This window comes from Lutra lutra, chromosome 9 (genome assembly GCF_902655055.1).
Source record: "Lutra lutra chromosome 9, mLutLut1.2, whole genome shotgun sequence".
NCBI classification, from domain to species: domain Eukaryota; kingdom Metazoa; phylum Chordata; class Mammalia; order Carnivora; family Mustelidae; genus Lutra; species Lutra lutra.
Window position 1 is genome coordinate 51362857 of NC_062286.1, and position 17699 is coordinate 51380555.

The 17699-nt window shown below is 52.5% G+C and overlaps 1 protein-coding gene across 8 annotated transcripts in view; it reads left to right on the forward strand.

Annotated features, from left to right (window-relative positions):
- Positions 1-17699, forward strand: part of SFXN5 (sideroflexin 5) — a 114580-nt gene that overhangs the window by 73566 nt on the left and 23315 nt on the right. For 6 of the 8 annotated variants that reach the window (XM_047747086.1, XM_047747092.1, XM_047747089.1 and 3 more), the window contains 2 exons: positions 1613-1703; positions 15670-15785. In XM_047747086.1, the coding sequence (XP_047603042.1) occupies positions 1613-1703; positions 15670-15785 (207 nt within the window). Of the gene's footprint in view, positions 1-1612; positions 1704-15669; positions 15786-17699 lie in introns of those variants that run through there. The other 2 variants (XM_047747094.1, XM_047747093.1) reach the window with 2 other exon arrangements.

Sequence of the window (17699 nt, forward strand, 5' to 3'; positions counted from 1 at the left end):
CCCTGGAGGCCTTCCCCAGGCTCTGCATCTTCTCCAGTGACCTGGAAGGTCAAGGCCAGAGGCAGGGCTGTAGGTACATGGTGGCCTGCTAGCTACCAGGTGAGCCCAAGCTGAGAGCTGGCTGCCCCAGGCCTCCTTAGTCCAGCAGTCCTACAGCAGCCCCTGCTGCCCCTCCTCCCAGGAAAGATCTACAGGGTGGGGGCTAGCTCTGGCCTCCGTTTGGGGGAGCAGCGGCCTCTCTACACCCGTTTCTGGTCTGGCCACATGCATCTCGCCTTTTCTGTCTCTATGCCACATGTGCTTGTGCTCTTTTCCCCACCACAAGTCTCTTTCTTCTGCTCTGCCTAACCCACCTTTCCCTCCTCCAAGCAACTCCCCTTCCAGCCTTTGCTGATCTCCATCCATTCATCTGTTTGTTGGTTCGTGCATGTATTCCTCAGTCCCGTTTACTGAGCAAGTACTACACGCCTGCCATTGTCCTGAGTGCTGGTCGTACAAAGATGAGAAAGGCATGGTCCCCCCCCCCCCTCCCAGTCCAGCAGGAGCAGTGTGTGCTGGGGAGGAGGGACTCAGGAAGCAAGAGGAAGCAACTTCCTGCCCGGGAGAGGCGACCTTCTTACACAGCTTCATTCATTGAGGTTTCTTATGCCCCAAGCTCATGCTAAACACTAGACATACATTCTTATAACAGCCCTGGGATGCTGTCGGTATTACCATCCCTTTCTACAGACAAGGAAACTGAGGCAGGGAACGGTTCAGTGACTCCCATTGTTAGAAAGTCACTGGAAGGATTGCTCAGAGGTGGGCCTTATGGAACAGATGTGGACTGGATAGAGAAGGAAGGCATTCGGGCCATCGGGACCAGCATGGGCAAAGGCCCCCAAGGCCGAAAAGCTCCCATAGCATCTGGCGAGCAGTAAGCTGGATTCCCGGAAGGAGAAGGTAGGGGAGCCACTTGAAGGAGATCGCATGTTTTCACCCGGGTCATGGGGAAGAGCTGGTCGTGGTAGATGTGGTTGGACCTGTGTTCTAGAAGGACAAAGGACAGCATGGGGGACAGAACGGAGTAGGGAGTGCACAAGGTGAAGGCAAGAGGGACTCCAGTGTCTCAGGCTGAGGTAGGGGGGCTGGGGTCGAAGTGAAGAGGGCATGAGCCGGGGATGTGCACTGCGCCCTGTCCTGCTCCGGCCTCTGCTCAGCTTAGCTCAGCAGTCACCTGTGGGCACGTGTGTGGATCTCCTCCTGAGCCCTGGTGCTTAGGACCATGCCTGAGCCCACGGTGGGGCCTGAGAAAGTGGGTGCTCAGAGGCTGAGGTGAGAATGAGGGTTCCCACACTTAATTTACTTGCCGATTCTGTGCTCTGATAACAGCAGCATTTCTTCTTCTCTTCTCTGAGAGGTCTGAGGCTTTCCCCTCAGCCTCCCTCACAGGCTGCTTAACTGGGATGAGTGGGCCATGTGACGCTTTGCATGGCGGCACTGGGGCCGGGTGGCAGCAGGCAACGCTGAAGACTTGGGGTCCGGGCAGACAGTGCCGCTCACTCTCTGCTCCTGCCCCAGCCTGCCAGGCCCCTGCAGCACCACGCACGCACGTTCTCTCTCTCTTCCGAAGGTGGGCCTTAATGTCCTGGTTCAGAAAGCCAACAAGTTCACCCCGGCCACCCGCCTTCTTGTCCAGAGATTTGTGCCATTCCCCGCCGTAGGTAAGACCTGCACCTGTGCGGAGGCGCATGAGCGGGTGGGCGGGCACCTGAGAGTCACACCTGGGTGGGCGGGGCTGCAGGGGTCTTGGGGAATTGGACCGCCTTTGCAGACCGTTTCTGACATCAGGGGTCTCCTGGTGTGGGCGACTAGGCAGAACATGGGTGGACAGAAGTCAGGGTGAGCGGGGCCCCGCTGGCAAGCCCTGTGACCGAGATCCTGCTTTGAACACCAGAGTAGCCCACAGGCCCCCCACCAAAGAGCTAGTAGATAGAATGCGGTGGATCCTATGAACTTGGCTGGGAGAAATGTCTACACTAGCCTCGAACTGAAATTTAACATTTCCTTTCATTGTGACTGTAGGCAGCAAGCCACAGTAATGAGGAAGTGGCTCTTTTACCCATAGAAATCACAGATATTTTCATGTCCCATTACAGTTATTACGGGGATTCCAAAATACTGTTTATGTGCAACACTAAGTCAAAATTATGATATTTATTCAATCCACTGGTAGGTCTTGTCTTTTAACTCATTAATTAAAGAGCATACCTGTTACTATACCACAATGAAAAAAATAGTTTGATAATGTATTCCAATATAATCCCTTTATAATCCTGTGTGTTTTGCGTCACGCATTTGGGGACATTATTTGGAGGGGGTGCATGGGCTTCTCCTGGTCCGTGACTATCACAGGGATTCCTGGCACAAAAGAAGGCCCAGAGCGCTTTCTAGTCTAGTGTTCTGAGCTCATGGGTATTGTGGACCATTGAGGTTCTGGAGGCCTCCATTTGTAGTCAGGTAATTGTGGTACCTGTGTGTGTGTGTGTGTGTGTGTAGGGGATTTCACTGCCTTTGGCTGAGACTTTGATGGTTTTGGAGGCTCTGAGCTCCCAGGAGATGCCTTGGGCCATCCTATCAGGCCCAGCCTGGCTCTTGAGAATCCCACGCCTTGCTTGGAAGTGGGCGCTGCAGTAGAAAGTTTTTTAAAAACTGAAAAGAAACAGCATTGACAGAAGCATGAGGCAGTGTGTGATTCATCATCAAAAGAGAAGTATACACTTGAACCATGATGCCAAGTTCAAGTGTGATGCCAGAGGACAAGGCTGGGGGGCAGCCCAGGAGCGGCATGAGGTCCTGTGACCTCCCGGGTGCCAAGGCTAAGGCTGAAGAGCCAGAGTCAGATCCAGGTTCATTGTCCCGATCTCATGCTTCACCTCCAGGGCTCAACTTCCCCACCCGTAAAATGGGAGTGCTGGTACCTACCTTCCTGTGGGAGGATCAGACTACCACCGATCAGATTCCATTCATAGGAAAGTGCTTGGGAGCACCTGCAAAGCCCCTGCGAGGAGATGGGAGATCATTACCTGACAGCCTTGTTCCTTGTTGGCCAGAGGCTAATGAACTCCCAGGCCCAGCTGCCCCGGTGAGCCTCAGCTGACCCAGATAATTGCTATAGCAACTCCACACTTTTAATGAACTCTCAGCTATTTCTGGCATGGGCCACTAATGGAATAACTCTTTAGATCTGACTTTGTTAAGGGGCCTAATTGAGCGAACAAGGCTGCCGATCTTGCGTTCCCCACTCTCCCGGGCTGGAGGGTCAGAGGCAGCCTCAGAAGGTGGGCGGCTCTGAGCTGCACTGGACTGGATCTGGGACTCGGCCGAGATGTAATCTGTCCTTGAGCCAAGCTGCAGACAAGGACTTTGCCACGGGTCCGTTCCAGCCTGGCTCTGCTGGCCATCTTGCTGGATGACCTTGGGGGTGGTCCTAACCTCTGGAGCTCCTTCAGGAAGAAAGACCCCACTTTCCGGTTTAACCTTGTCTGCCATCCCCACCGGAGACTTTCTGATGCGTTCTTCTTTGGGCTCCAGCCTGATTCTCCTCCTGGCTGATCTGAGAGGAACCTGGCAGGTCCAGCCACTGTTAAGGGGTCTTGAGATCTCCCTAGCCAGTTGCACAGGTTGCACACAATGTGGTTTGCCGTCCTGATAGTCCTAGTTTGCCAGGATCTTGAGAGCAGCAGATCCTCTCTGGCTGCTTCCTCAAGGCTGCTTCCTGGCTGTGTGCCTACCTTCCTTCCACCCCTAGCCCCGGTTTCTCATCGCCTACACAGAGGCTTCCCCCTCCCAGGCCCCTGATGTCCTCCCAGGCCCATCTACAAATGGCGTCTGCTGAGTCCCCCCTGGTACATGCCCACACGGTGGTGTGCAGGATAAACAAGCATGGCCCCTCACCGGCTTTGGGGCCCCTTGTTCTCTCAGGCTGCCCTATAGCCCATGCACGTGGCTACCCTTCACCGTATTCTCAGGTTTAGATGGCTTCTCTAGGCCTCACTGCGTGCTGGCAGGGCCTCGGTCCCTCCGGGCAATCACCCTGCTTTCCACGGCCGGCTAGGCCAGGCCACGCCAACAGCAAGGCCACCAAGAAGCTTGCCCAGCTTGCTTTGCCTGGTAGAGGGTCCATTGTCCTTCAGACCTTTGGGGAGGCAGGACTCAGGGAGCCTTTCGTGCCCACGGGAAGGAGGAGTTTGAAGTGACAGGATTAAGCCCTGGTTGGTGGAATGAGTGTGAGTGTCTGAGGGGAGGGGGGGCGGTGAGTGTAGAGCACAAGGGCTCTTGAGGGGGAAGGGTCCTGAAAGGGCCTGCCTATGTGCCCTGTGCTCAGAGATGACATCCCCACCCCCTCCTTCCTGGCCAAGCTGGGAACTCAGGCTCAGGGAAGGAGGAGGCTCCCGGGCTCCGTTGATTCTTCCCATTGCCCTGCCAAGTGAGTTCTGCCCTGCTCCAGCCTGCAGTTTGGAAGACAGGAGGACACCTCCCTTAGCTGGGCCCCTGCTGCCCAAGAGTGAGCCTGAGACTCTAGTCACAGGACACCTCGTTTCCCAACTTGACCCTACTGCCCTTACCCCTCTCTGGCCTTGGACCAGCCTCCACTTCAGCCCCTCCCCACTGGGATGTCTGTGACAGACTGTAGGCCTCCCCTGGGCCTGCAGGGGCCCTACCATTCTCCATGTCTTCCCCAGCAAGCCTCTGTTCCCCCTCGTTCCCCACATTGTCTCTCTGGGAAGACCCAAGGCAGGGTAAGCCATCCCCATTTTAAAGAAGAAGAAACACATCCCGACTCTGAAAGTTATCCTAAGTTGGCTACAGCCCAGACTGCAAAGGCCCAGCCCAGGCTACTTTCAGCCCCCTTGGACAGCCCCTCACCCACCACTGAGAAACTGAGGGATCTGGCCCAGAGGCACCCCACCAGGAGCACCCCACCTCCAGGCTGACCCGGGTTTTTCAGTGGGGGTTGTACATGTGTGCATGCACACATGTGTGCCGAGCACGTGAGGAGCCCTGAGGGCGCCCACTGAGCCCTTCTCTCCCTCACGGTGGTTCCAGAGCCTTGCTGTGCCCTGGTCCAGAGCAGCCATCATGTTGGAAATCTTGGTTTCTATTTATACATGGAGATGCTAGGAGAGCCGGTGAGCCCAGGAGCATGTGTGCTGGCATCGGAATCGATTGGGGACTGGTAATTAATTTGTTTAGACCTTAATTAATTCTCCAGTTCTTTCTTATTTGTGGACTGTCACGCTTAATTGTGTTCAGGAGCTCGAGCTCAGAGCAGGCCCTCCATTAATTGATGGTTGCTGTGAGGTGGGAGTTAATGGTTTGGGGAGCTGGGCAAACAGTGTAATTAAAGGTCAGTCGAGGAGGCATTGGAAAAACAGCCCCTCCCCCCAGGTCCAACTGCCAGTCTCCATGAGCAGAGTCCATTCCAGGAGAGGCAGGCCCTGCAAACAGCCTTCTCATGAGGCCTTGGGCCAGGAGCTGGCAGGAGAGACCAGCGGGAGGAATGAGGGGTCGCAGGTGCCACGAGGGGACACTGGTAAGAGGAAGAGGCATGCATGGGGCAGGGCAGCTAGCCAGGGGCCAAGAGGGGGGATCCCCAGGTGTCCCCAGGCCAACACATCTCTGTACCAGGCTCTGCATATGTGTATGCAAGGGTGAGGGGAGGAAGCCCTGAAGGTCACACACACACCCTGCCCTACCCAGCTGCCTGGTCACATCCACTCCCAGCAGGGGCCTGTGGGCTCTAAGCTCCCTGAGGCAAGGCCTGAGCCTCAGCCTCCTCACCCCTTTGCCGGAACATGACTTCTTCCTGCACTGTCCACAGTAGTCCCTTATGTTAAATGTCACCGCATATTCCATTCACCGGGGAGTCCGTTCCTCAGGATGTCTGGGCAGTGCTTGGGAGAAGGTCTTCTGTCCACATATCTGGCCCACCCCATCTCCTCACTCCCTCCACCCTCCAGGCCACTGGGGTCTTGGTGTCATGGATTCCCCCTTTGTGGCTCCTTGCTTGGTGTTCAAGCCATCTTGCTTGCCTTGTCTGGGAGATGGCCACGGCAGTATGTCCAAGCCCCAAGGGTTAGTCCTGGCCACCCCACCATGCCTCATCCCCGTGGTTAGAAGACAGCAGGGTGCACCTGTATTAGCCAAGCCTGGGATGTGCGTTCCTTCCATTCGGTCAATGACAATGTGGCATCCACAGGCTTTAGGCTCCTCTGGTCCTTTCCTTGACCTGGCCTCTGCTCATATTCCTTTGGAGCTGTGGTAAATCTTTGACCTCCCATTTGCCTCTCTCAGGGGCCCCAGGCCTTTGCACATGGCCCTCTTTGCCTGGAATCTCAGCTCTTCCCATTAACTCAGCCCCACCTTCTGCCTTCTCTTGACTGCCAGGCCTTTGTTTCTCAGCTCAGACACCTCCTCCTCCAAGAAGCCCTCCTTGGTAGCCCCAGTCAGGGCAAGACCACAGCACCATGTGTGTGTCTGTGTGTCACCTGGACCTGCCCATTTTGTTCCCGAGTTTGCCTCCTTCATCAGACTGTGAGCTCCCCAAGACAGGGACTGGCTCTCATTCATCCCCAACCCCCAGGCTCACTGTATGCCTGGGACACACTGTTCAGTGTGGGTTTGTTCCATGATCAAATGAGAGCTGGGCAGAAAGGCTTTGAAATTGGGTACCCACCATGGGAGCCCACCACGATGACACTGGTGGTCACATTCTATGGCTCCTTGGACATTCATTCTGGATTTGTTGTTGTTTTTCATTAAAAAAAATTTTTTTGAATGTTCTGTTTTCTTATGTAAGTTTTCTCTAACACCATCAGTCATGCTTTTGGATGGCAAATCTAGGGTGGGTGACCAATGAGCCACCTTACCAGGTCATCCGGGTCACATTCTCCAACCTTTCTGGGTTGGATCTGGAAGGATGGGTGGACTGGGCTGGGTGCCATAAGCATGAGCAGCCCTGGAGCTGACATGGGCCCCCAGTGTGTGTCAGGGCCCAAGGAGACATGGGTAGGGAGGCCACGTTAGCCAGAGGGAAGTCTCTAGTGGGCTCTGTCTTCAATCTCGTCCCCTTCCGTTAGAACGGCCTTGGTCACATACAACTGTGGGTCGCATTCAAGGAACAGGCACAGCAACTTGGCAGGGAGTATGAATTCGTGGGCAAGAGGTGCGGGATCTCAGATTGCAAGTTTTGATGTAAGGCTTGCTGTTCCAAAAAATGTAGCTACACAAGTGTAGGCTTGCCCAAGACCTGAGTTGGCCAGAGTGCTTAGGATAAAGATCTGGGGATTTTGTGGGCTGTGTGCTCAGAATAGGTCTGCAGTGTGGTATATGGCTCTGAGGAGGCTCACTCAGACTTCAGCTGCATTACTAGAGACAGAGAGCCCTGAACAAAAGAGTCTGTTTGGTTCTGGACCCCACCTCTCAAGAGATGCTCACACATAAGTGGGAGTACAACGACAGCAGGATCTTCTGAAAAACTGACAGTCTTGTATTGCAGTGAGCTGCCTGACCCCCCCCCCCCACCCCCCACCCCCGGTTAGGGAAGCGTCCAAGTAGCAGCCTGGCCCAAAAAGCTAGAAGGGGCACTCCTGTGTGATCAAGTCATCTGTTCCTGGGCAGCTGGCCCCAGACCTGGCATACAGTAGGCGCTCAGTGAATGCTTATTGCATGAATGGCCTTCCGGGTCAGAGATTTTATAATGAGTGAAACCTGGATAGCAGAGAAATCTGCTTGGGTGGGAAACCCAAGGCAGGGGAGGGGGTTATGAATGTGGGAGGCTTGCGGGGGGGGTGGGTGAGCGGGGCCTGTACGGGAAGGGCCAGGGCCAAGGGCTATCCAGGCCCTGGGTGTTAGCTTGGAGTTGGAGCTTTATCCTATGATTAATAGGGAACTACTGAAGAATTCTCAGCTAAGGACAACTGTGATAAAAGGGAGTTTTCCAGAAGTTGAATGTGTTAGCAGGAATCTTTGGTGAAGTGATCCTGAACTTCAGAGTCAGCCTACACCTAAATTTATAGGCTGATTTTTCAGTCCCGAAATTTCCAGTCCTGAGTGTGTGACACGTTAGGATGGGTTGTGAAACTCTCTCCAAATTCTCAAGCTATTTAAAAGAAAATCTGTGTCTTATACCGCTGCCTTTCGGGTGGAGTATTGGAGAATATCATGAAATCAGGCAAATAGTAGGGTGCACGTCTCTGTTGGATAATCATCCCTCCTCCAGAGGCAGGGCTGGGGCTGTATTCCGGTGGGACTGGCTTGAGCGTGTGTGTGTGTGTGTTTTGGGTGGTGACGTCCATCCATTTCCACTTGTAGCTACACCGAGTGTGTCTGGCAAGGGCCATGAGAGCCTGGCTGGAGTGGTTGTTGCCTCTGGGGAGGGTGCAGGGAAGCTAAGGGCCAAAGGTTGGAAGGAGACTGGCTTTATTATTTACCCTTCTACACAATTTGAATTATTTACTGTATGCGCATATGACCCACAAGGTAGGAGAGAGAGGGAGAGAGGAAGTAGAGTGGGGAGAACTTTGACCAGGGTCAGTCTGGACCCAAGATGGGAGCTTGTCTCCTGGTTGCCACTGGAATGTTTTTGTTTTCATTTTTGTTCTCATTAAAATGGTTCTGGTTTTTTTCCCCCTGATAATATATGATTGTTTTCTAAAGTAAACAATCCTACTTTGCTCTCCATAGTAAGTCTGTGTATATCCCTCCAAATCTGAGTAAACATCTAAAAATGTAGCAATCTCTATTTATTGTATCTCTATATAACATAAATGTGCCTGTATAAATATACATTTAATATAAGTGAGATCATACCATGTGTGCTGTTCTGTAAACTGCATCTTAACCTCAATAAGTTTTAGATGCCTTTATAGGACTGTCCTAAAATCTCAGTGTATCCTAAGAACCACAATAGTACCACACTACACAGCCTCGTACGTGTGTCCCTGTGTACACAAGTAGGAGCTTCCCCAGGACGGAGGTTTTCAAACAGCCACCTGAGCAGGGAGGGGAGGCTTTAAAACATGCAGAGACCTGGACCCTATCTCAGATTTAGTTTCAGGTGTGCATCCAGTGTCAAGAATCACGGTACCTAGAAATGGAATGGCCATGTCAGAGGGCGCGCGCACACCTAGCTTTGCCGGACATTGCCAAATGAGCATACTGGCTTTTTACTCTGCCTGCAAGGATTACATTTTGGTTTCCCTACGTTTGGTGTTATCAATCTTGAAAATTTTTTGTCCATCTGAAATGGTTCTTTTCTCATTTTAATTTGCATTTTTCTAATTCCCAGAATGGTTGAGAATTTTTTTCTTAACTTTATTGGGCGTTTGGGTTTTCAAATAGAGAAGAGAGAAAAGGGGCACGTGGGTGGCTCAATTGGTTAAGCATCTGCCTTTGGCTCAGGTCAGGATCCTAGGGTCCTGGGATTGAGCCCCTCATTGGGCTCCTTGCTCAGCGGGGAGCCTGCTTCTCCCCTGCCTGCCATTCCCCCAGCTTGTGCTTACTCTCTGTCTCTCTCCCTCTTGCTTGCTCTGTGTCAAAAAAATAAATAAAATATTTTTTAAAAATAAAACCTTAAAAAAGAGAGAGAAAAGAAAACCCGTATTTCATACCATACACAAAGATAAATTCCAGAGACACCTAAATGTGGAAGTACAATGTTTAAAGCTCCTAGAAGAAAATATAGATGAACGCTGGGGAGGAGCAGAGTTTTTTGATGACATGAAAAGCGTATAGTGGAGGGGGAAAGGATTGCTTATTTGATGACATGTTATACTATATGCCAGAAGTCAACAAAGTGAGGAAAAAGAGCCTCACACTATTCGTAAAACATTTAACCGATGAGGATTAGTCTCCAACACATCCAAAGAACACCCGCAGATAGATTTTTCTCTAGATTAAAAAAAATCTATCTTTGAGTTCACGTTCATTGAGTTTTTACTATTTCTTTCACGAATTCCTACTGAAATATTTTTGGGGTGATTTTGATGACTACCTTTTTCTTAACAAGTGTTAAATCTCTTTATACATTTTATGAATATTTTTGGCCAAAAGTACCAGACCCAAACTAGCTTAAATTAATAAATGAAAGTATTACCTCACAAAGGTCGAGTGCCGAGTGAGACACCCCGGGCCCTTCCTTCCACCTCTGTGCTCTTCAGCCCCTTTTGTGTCCTAAAATGGCAGCAGGAAATCCAAGCACCACACACAGACCCACCACAGCCCAGACGTCAGTCAGGAGGCTCTGCCTGCTGCCTCTTCCTCAATGAAAGGAGACTCTTCCTGGAAGTCCCCTGCAGGCATCCCTCATTGGCTGGGTCTGGTCACATGTCCCTTCCTCCATCCATCACTGGCAAGGGAGGGATTTACTACAATTAGTTAAGACTCATCCTCTGGGAGTAGAATAGCTGTTGGGAGTCAGTCACCATGACCCTCTGCTAATGAGGAGTAGCGGCTCTTTGTCACATAAAATATATTTTCCCAGCTTCCTATTTCTTAAAAGTCACAGATATCACGGGCCGTATTTCTCAATGCTTAGATGCCTCAGTTACAAGGGGCATTAATACAATAGCCTTTCGGAAGAGGAGAGAACTGTATTCCCTGCTCACGTGAAGGAATAAACAAGCCTTCACCACACAATCAATCTGAGTCACTTTCTTCAAGATCAGAGTTTGAATCTGAGCCTCGCTCACATTCTCCATTTCTCTTTTGGACTTGGGTTGTTAAGCCCAGCATCACGGCCACCACTGCTTTCTGTCACCCTGCTCCTAGTCTTGGCCCTTTGGGCCCCTTTAAAACCAACAGTATAATTTCAAAGCATAGAAAAATATGGGGGAATTTTCTTTTTTGGTCTGCATTTCGTACTTGGTTATATTTGTGGTTTCATATTTTTTTTCTTTACTTGAAGGAAAAACTATTCCTGAAGTTAATCAGCCTCTTTAGGAAGTTTCTCATCTATAGCCCCCAAAGTGTGGGAACCATGAGTAGGTCACACCAATCCCTGATGGCTTTCAAATGTCTATGATCTACTTAGGAAGTTTGGCCGTTTCTTTTCACTTCTTAGACAAGGAAAGCACAGTTATATTCTCATTGCAAAAATTCAAATGGTATTTAGAAAAACAGGGTTAAAAAAAAAAATAAGGTGGAAGTCTTTCAACAACCCCTAATTCCTAAATTTAGTTCCCTTCCCAAGGGAATCACCATGTGAGGTGTGAACCTTCCAGAATGTTACCTGTGGATTTCCGGGCACACAGTAGGCGCATCCCAGTTATGAGGTTTTACATAGAGTTAATCACCCTGTACGTACTCGGTAGCTTTCTTCATATAAGTTTGTTTTGGAGATCTTCCCATGTGAGTTCCCTAATGGTGGACATTTAGGTTGTTTCTAATTATTTGCTCTTACAAACAGTGCTATAATTAACATCCTTGTAAATGTCTCTTTGTGCATATGGGCAAGCATTTCTTTAGGGTAGCTATCTATGGTTTGGCAATTTCTGCTGTCTTTAATTGCATTGCCTGGTATCTGGCAGACGATCTTCTGCATGTACAATAACTTTTCATGTCCGTGCTCCATTATAGTGTAAGTTCTAAAAAGATGTTTTAGGCAACAATTAGGAATCTAAGTTTAAGTTCAGATTCTGTGCAGACTGCTATGGGTAGCTGAGGTGACACTTGAATGAACCTCTACACGTGGCCAAGTTTACACATGCACGGGCTGCGGGTAAGGGCTTCCGCTCCCTCCACCCCGACGTCCGTTGTAAGGCACCTCATGACTTCTAAACCATTATAATGTGGGGAAATGCCTCTTAGAACCAAAGAGTGAAGATATTTTGTTGTCCCCAAAGGAAAAGCCCAATAGCCCACGGCTTCCCCTTTGTGTTTGAATGGTCCTGTCCTGGGAGTTGCAGTAACTGCTTTACCGAAAACTCGTTTCCCCCACGGGTGGGCATGTTTCTGGACTCCTAACCCCGCCAGTCCGTGCCTCCGTTCCTGTGGTAGATCAGGGGGTAGGCTCCCCCGCTGTCTCCTTTTGGAGGACTTTTTTTTTGCACATTTGTCTTTCTGTCTACTGCTCTCTCTTCTTCCCTGCACTGTCCCTTTTACACAGGGTGCTTCATTAGCTGTTCGCAATCTGCATGATTTTGCATCACGATGGGTCTGATGTGAGAACATCTGCAGCAGTCAAGAGCATATTTTCCTCAGGACTTGACACTGAGCTTGCCATCAGTGTGAAGCGATCTCCCTCTCTCTCCCTCTCTCATCTTGTGACATCTCTCAGCAGAGCTTCTCCAACATCAGTTATGCCTGAGTCTTGAATGGCGTCAATCCGAGTTGAAAATGTGCCAGCTTTCTTAACATGATCACTAACAGACTGCTTAATTAACCTGCTGATACTGTCAATAATAGATCTTGCTGGTGTGCTAGAAAGGAGACCCATGGCCCATGGCTGGTCTCTGTTTCTCTCTCTTTTTTGTTTGCTTCGGCTCTCAGTGCTCGTGACTTGGGAGCTGGACTTGCCAGGAGTGGGATAGGAGGGATCAGGGAGCCTCAAATGGAATACGGCAGAAATGAATGCTCTGGATGAGATCACAGAAATGAAATCACTGAGACCATCTCGTGTTCTCATTGCTCAAAGACGGGGATAGCTGGTCACCTGTGCATACAGCAGGTGCTCAATAAAATGGACTGCCAGTGTAAGTCCAACAGAATATACTGCAGGGCATGTGCCATTTGAGTAGTCAGGAAGAACTGTGGGCATTCTGAGGGAGGGAGCTGGGGGTGCCATCATTTTAGGGTGGTTTTTTAGGATTTTCTCTGTCTTTTTTCCATCCAGGTAGCTTAGAGGAGGAGAGGGCTTACTCGTGCCTGAACTGTCTTGGAGGGGCTGAGGGGAAGGACATTGGGTTTTCACTTCTTTTCCTGCTGTGTGTTTCATCCCAAGTAGTTTTGTGTTTGAACCAAAGTCCTACTCCATCTGCTGTGGCTACATTCTACACTGGAAATGGCAGAGAGCGAGCAAGATGCCACCATGAGTCTGGGACTGGTGAACCACCGCTTCTAAATAATCTCTTCTTTGTCCCCTGCACCTGTGCCCACATGGGCACACCTTGGGGCTAGAGATGTTTCAGCTGTCCCTGGCTTTCCTATCCTGGTGGGGGCTTGGGTGCAGAAGCTGACGTTCCATGTGAGCTCAGCCAGTGCCCAGAGATTCCATAGTGATGCTAAATGCAGCAGGTACTTTTATAACCAGGGAAGCCTGGTAAGGGTGGTGGCATAGGGTCACAGAATGAGCTGGTGGCTCCTGACTTCAGGCGGATTCTCACCACCTGGACCACATTCCTTTAGCTTTGCCTCTCCCGCAGCGGCAGTGCTGGTGTGGTAGTGATGTAAGCGGTTCTCAGAGGTTAGAAAAGCCCAGTATCTTCTCCGTTGGTTTTGTTGGATCTCCTGGGAACCACGGGCCTGGCTGCCCCAGAGGCGTGAAGGGTGCAGAGTGGTCCTGCTGCCACTAGAGGGCAAGGCGCTAACACTCGGCCAGGTGTCCACTTCCCAAGGCCACTCTGGGGGCCATTCTGGGCCCTAACCCCTGGGCTGACAGCACCCAGGGCCCACAGGAGCTCACCCCTGAGAACGAGAAGGTCAAGATTCAGAGCCAGGACTGTCACTCAAGCCCCACTGGCCCCAAATCCAGGCTCCCAACCTCTCCTTCCTTACCTCCAATTCACCTTCCCTCTTATGTCTGTCTCTATGGAAGACGAGGGTTTCTCAATGTCAGCACTACTTGCATTTCGGACCAGATAACTCTTTGTGGTGGGGGCTGTGCCCTGTAGGATGGTGAGCCGCACCTCTGGTCTCTCCGCCATAGATGACTGTAGCCACCCCCACCCCAGGTCGGGATCATCAAAAACGTCTCCAAACCTTGCCAGATGTCTCCTGAGCTTGCCCCTGGCTGTGTGAGGCAGGTGAGCGATGCTGCTGGGAGGACAGGAGGGACCGGCTGCAGGAGAGGTCTGCCCATGGTTACCACTGCGGCTGAGTGTCGTGTGGAAACACAGGAGCTACTCAAGGACGGCATATGTGCTGTAAATACATTTTAGAGCTGTATTCGGTTTCCTGCTTTGCTTCTCCAAAGACTGCAGAACATCTTGGCCCTCCTCTCTGTTTATTCCACCTCCCCACCGTACTGAAACGGGAGACTGAGGCTCAGAGACCCTCAGGGCCGCAAGCCGCCCCTCACCTGCGGCACCCTGTCCCCCAGCTGCAGGCACCCTCGCCGCCTGCTCCCCAGCCTTGGCTCGGGCACCAGGAGCATCTGCGGTCCTCCTCCCACTCCACCTGCCCACTAGGCCCGGCAGCCCCGCAGCTCCCCAAACCCTCGTGCCCCCCCACTGGAGGGAGTGGGGAAGCAGCAGGTGTTGATGCTAATCAGCGTTCACAGCCCAGAACTGCAGTCGCTCCCAGGCTCACACACTCCCCAAAATTAAACACTCATTATACAAAATTAATTGACATTAATTAGCAAAAATTAAAACTTTAAACACAGCAAGGCGCTTTGGGGGGAGGAGTGAAGCAGGCGGCCTCCACATTTGTCACCCCCCCACTCCCCACCCACCCACCACCCTCAAGTCCCCCCACTTTTAGCCTGGAGCTGGGTTGGGGGAGGTCAAGCTAGGTCAGCCCCAGCCCGGCCCTGTGAGTTCCAGTTGAGAGGAGCAGAGGGAGACTCCTGGGGCTGGCCACCAGCTGACATGCGGCCCCCAAGCTCTGGCATCCATCGTTTAACTGAGGAGCCAGGAGCCCCCCGCCCCCCGCCCCCTGCCTCAGCCCAGGTCTGTCATGATCTCGTTGCCCAGGGACGGAGCCCAGCCATCTGAAGTGACACTGTAGAAGGCTGGCCTTTATCTCTGCCTGACCTCCCTCCCCGGACCCTCCTGTCTCCTGGGTCCACAGAGGTTTAGTTCTGTCCCACTTTGCTGTGTGACCTCAGATAAGTCACCCGCCTCCCCTGAGCCTCACTTTTCCTTCCATATGATGAGGGGGCGGTGCTGGGAGAGCACTAAGGTTCCTGCCTGCTCCGACACCTGCTTTCAGAGAAGCAAATCTCTGGGGACTTGGTTCTCTCTGAGGAGCAAAGGGCTGAATGGGGGTGGGTGGGGGATGGGAGGGGCTCCTCAGGAAAAGACCCAGAAAGGCAGCCCCAGGGACGGAATTGCTGATGACAGAACATGTGGCACTGGCAGAGTGTCTTCAAGCCAGGGAGCCCTTGCTGATGGACGTTCACTTTGCCTGCCTTCCAGGCCCACCCCTGGGGAAAGGCAGGCAGCTCCCTTGAAAACTGGTCGCTCTCTAGCTCCTGAACCTTGTCCCCTTCCTCCCTCCCACTGGTTATTTTCTGCCTTAGCTCACCAGGTTCTCAAGGGCCCCCGAGTCCCTCAGCAGGCTAAGGGAGGGCAATGAGCTGCAGAACCATACCTTCACCCCTTGTGTCCGAACGCAGACACGACACTTCCTTGGGACTGTTGCTGCTAGGGGCCAAGAGGTTTGGGGGCAGCCTAGTGACTTTCTCCACCAGCTAGAGCGGCATTCTCCCCTCTCACTCCTGCCCCCTGCTCCCCTCTCTCTCTCCAGCCAGTGCCAACATCTGCAACGTGGTCCTGATGCGGTATGGGGAGCTGGAGGAAGGCATTGATGTCCTGGATGGCGATGGCAACCTCGTGGGCTCCTCCAAGATTGCAGCCAGACACGTGGGTCATCTGGGGGGCTTGGGGCACTGGTGGGGAGGCCAGAGACTGGGAGAGGGGTTCGTTCCTCTGGGGCTTCTCTGTGTCCTCTGGATCTGCTCTCCTTGACCCACCCTGCCTCTCATCTGTATCAGCCCTGGGCCTCCAGGTCTGGCCCCAGCCACGCCTGTCCCCACATGGTCCCTCCTCCCCATCCATCATTACTGCTGCAAGACACCCCATCTCTTGTCCCAGCCCCTCAGGACCTGGCTTCTCAGATCTGTTAATTGGAAAGGGCAGAGGAGATGCCCTAGAGCTTTCTTTCCCCCCACCCCGGGACCCAGGGTGCTGCTCCCTGGGCCTTCATGTCCTCCCGGGTCAGAAGAGAAGGCATAGATGCAGGTGGCTCACCATTCTGGGCTACCAGAGGCTTCTGCAGGTGCTGCCTCACAAGGGACCCTGTGTGGCTGAGGTGGGGGTCTGGGGAAGAACAGCTCACTGCAGGAAGGCCCTCTCCTACCTCTCATTTCACCGGCATCACCCACTCCGCCAACTGTAATTTCTTTAGAAAATTCTAGCACTTTTGTCTTTTTCCCAATGCTTTCCCGGCCTTTGCCCCAGTGGTGGTGACTGGCTTGTCTTTCTCTGGCCTCTGAGAGAGGGCATGGGGGTCAGCCAAGAGTAGCTGAGCATTCACCGCTGCCCCGGCCACTACCCCTCATCGGCTCCAGCAATGGTCCCCAAGCCTCACCTGTCAGCGAGACCTTCTCTCTAATCCCCTACTCGGGGAAGACCCTTCTCTTGTCCCAGTGCTCCCCTCCCCACTGGTCTCAGAGAAAGTAAGTGCCCATCCAAGGCTTGGGAGGGGCAAAGGGCTTGGTGGCCCCAGGGCTTGTGCTGCACCCTCTGCTTCCTTGTGCTGGCTCTGGGCACCCCCATCATTCCCATACCTGTCTAGGAGATTGGAGGGACCTTCTCCCAGGCCTTCCAGAGGCTGATCATGAAGGACTCAGGTTCCTGAGAGAAATTTTCAGCCCTAAACCACTCCATCCTTGAAGGGGATTTGGCCTCAGTTTCCTACCCAACCCCAACCCCCATCCAACCCTAGTGCTGCCCCTGATGTGCTAAGAAGGAGGCCAGCCATGGTAACTCTCTTCATGGTGCAAACAACACGGAACCCCAGGCTCTTCTTCAGCCCTGGGCTCCCCTCAGCTTGGCCAGGTGAGCCCCTTGTGGTCTGGGAGCTATGACCTATTCCTTGAGTCTGCTCTGAGGGCCAGGAGCCCATGGCCTTGAAGGAACTCCCCACAGTGACCATCAGGGTGCAGACCAGCCTCTAAGCTGTGCCTTGACCCTGCCCCCACTCCCCAGGAATCCCGAGGGAACTCCCAGAGCAAGGACCCCAGCAACCCCATATGGAGACACAGCAAACATTCAGCACAAGCATTTCCTGCTTACAAAACTGACCTCTTGTCACTGAAAAAGGAGCCAGGAGATGCAAGATCCTCCAAATTGTTGTGTTTAAGGGGTGTCAAGAAGGGGAGAAAAAAAAAGTCAATCCCAGAATCTCTGTCCTCCTTCAGCACCAAGAGACTCACACGGCTCAGCCAGTCCCAGCTGTTTGTTCCGGTCCTCCCAGCGCCTGCTTTGTTCTTAGAGCATCTCGAGTCCTCCATATGCTTCCTCCCCAGCCCCTGAGCCTGCCACCTGGGCACCCCCCACTGGGCACAGGCCCCCTTCCTGGGCCACTTCTGTGTTGCCACCCCTCCCCAACACGTGGCAGGTGAAATGGATCTGCTCTTTTTTGAAAAAAAAAAGTGGGAAGATGGGGGTGGCTCTACTCTGGTGTTCGAAATCAGGCTTCGTGAGCAGCTCCCTGAATCATCCCATCCCGCCAGATGTGCTTAGCAGCGGCACACCCACCTAGGGGGCTACAGA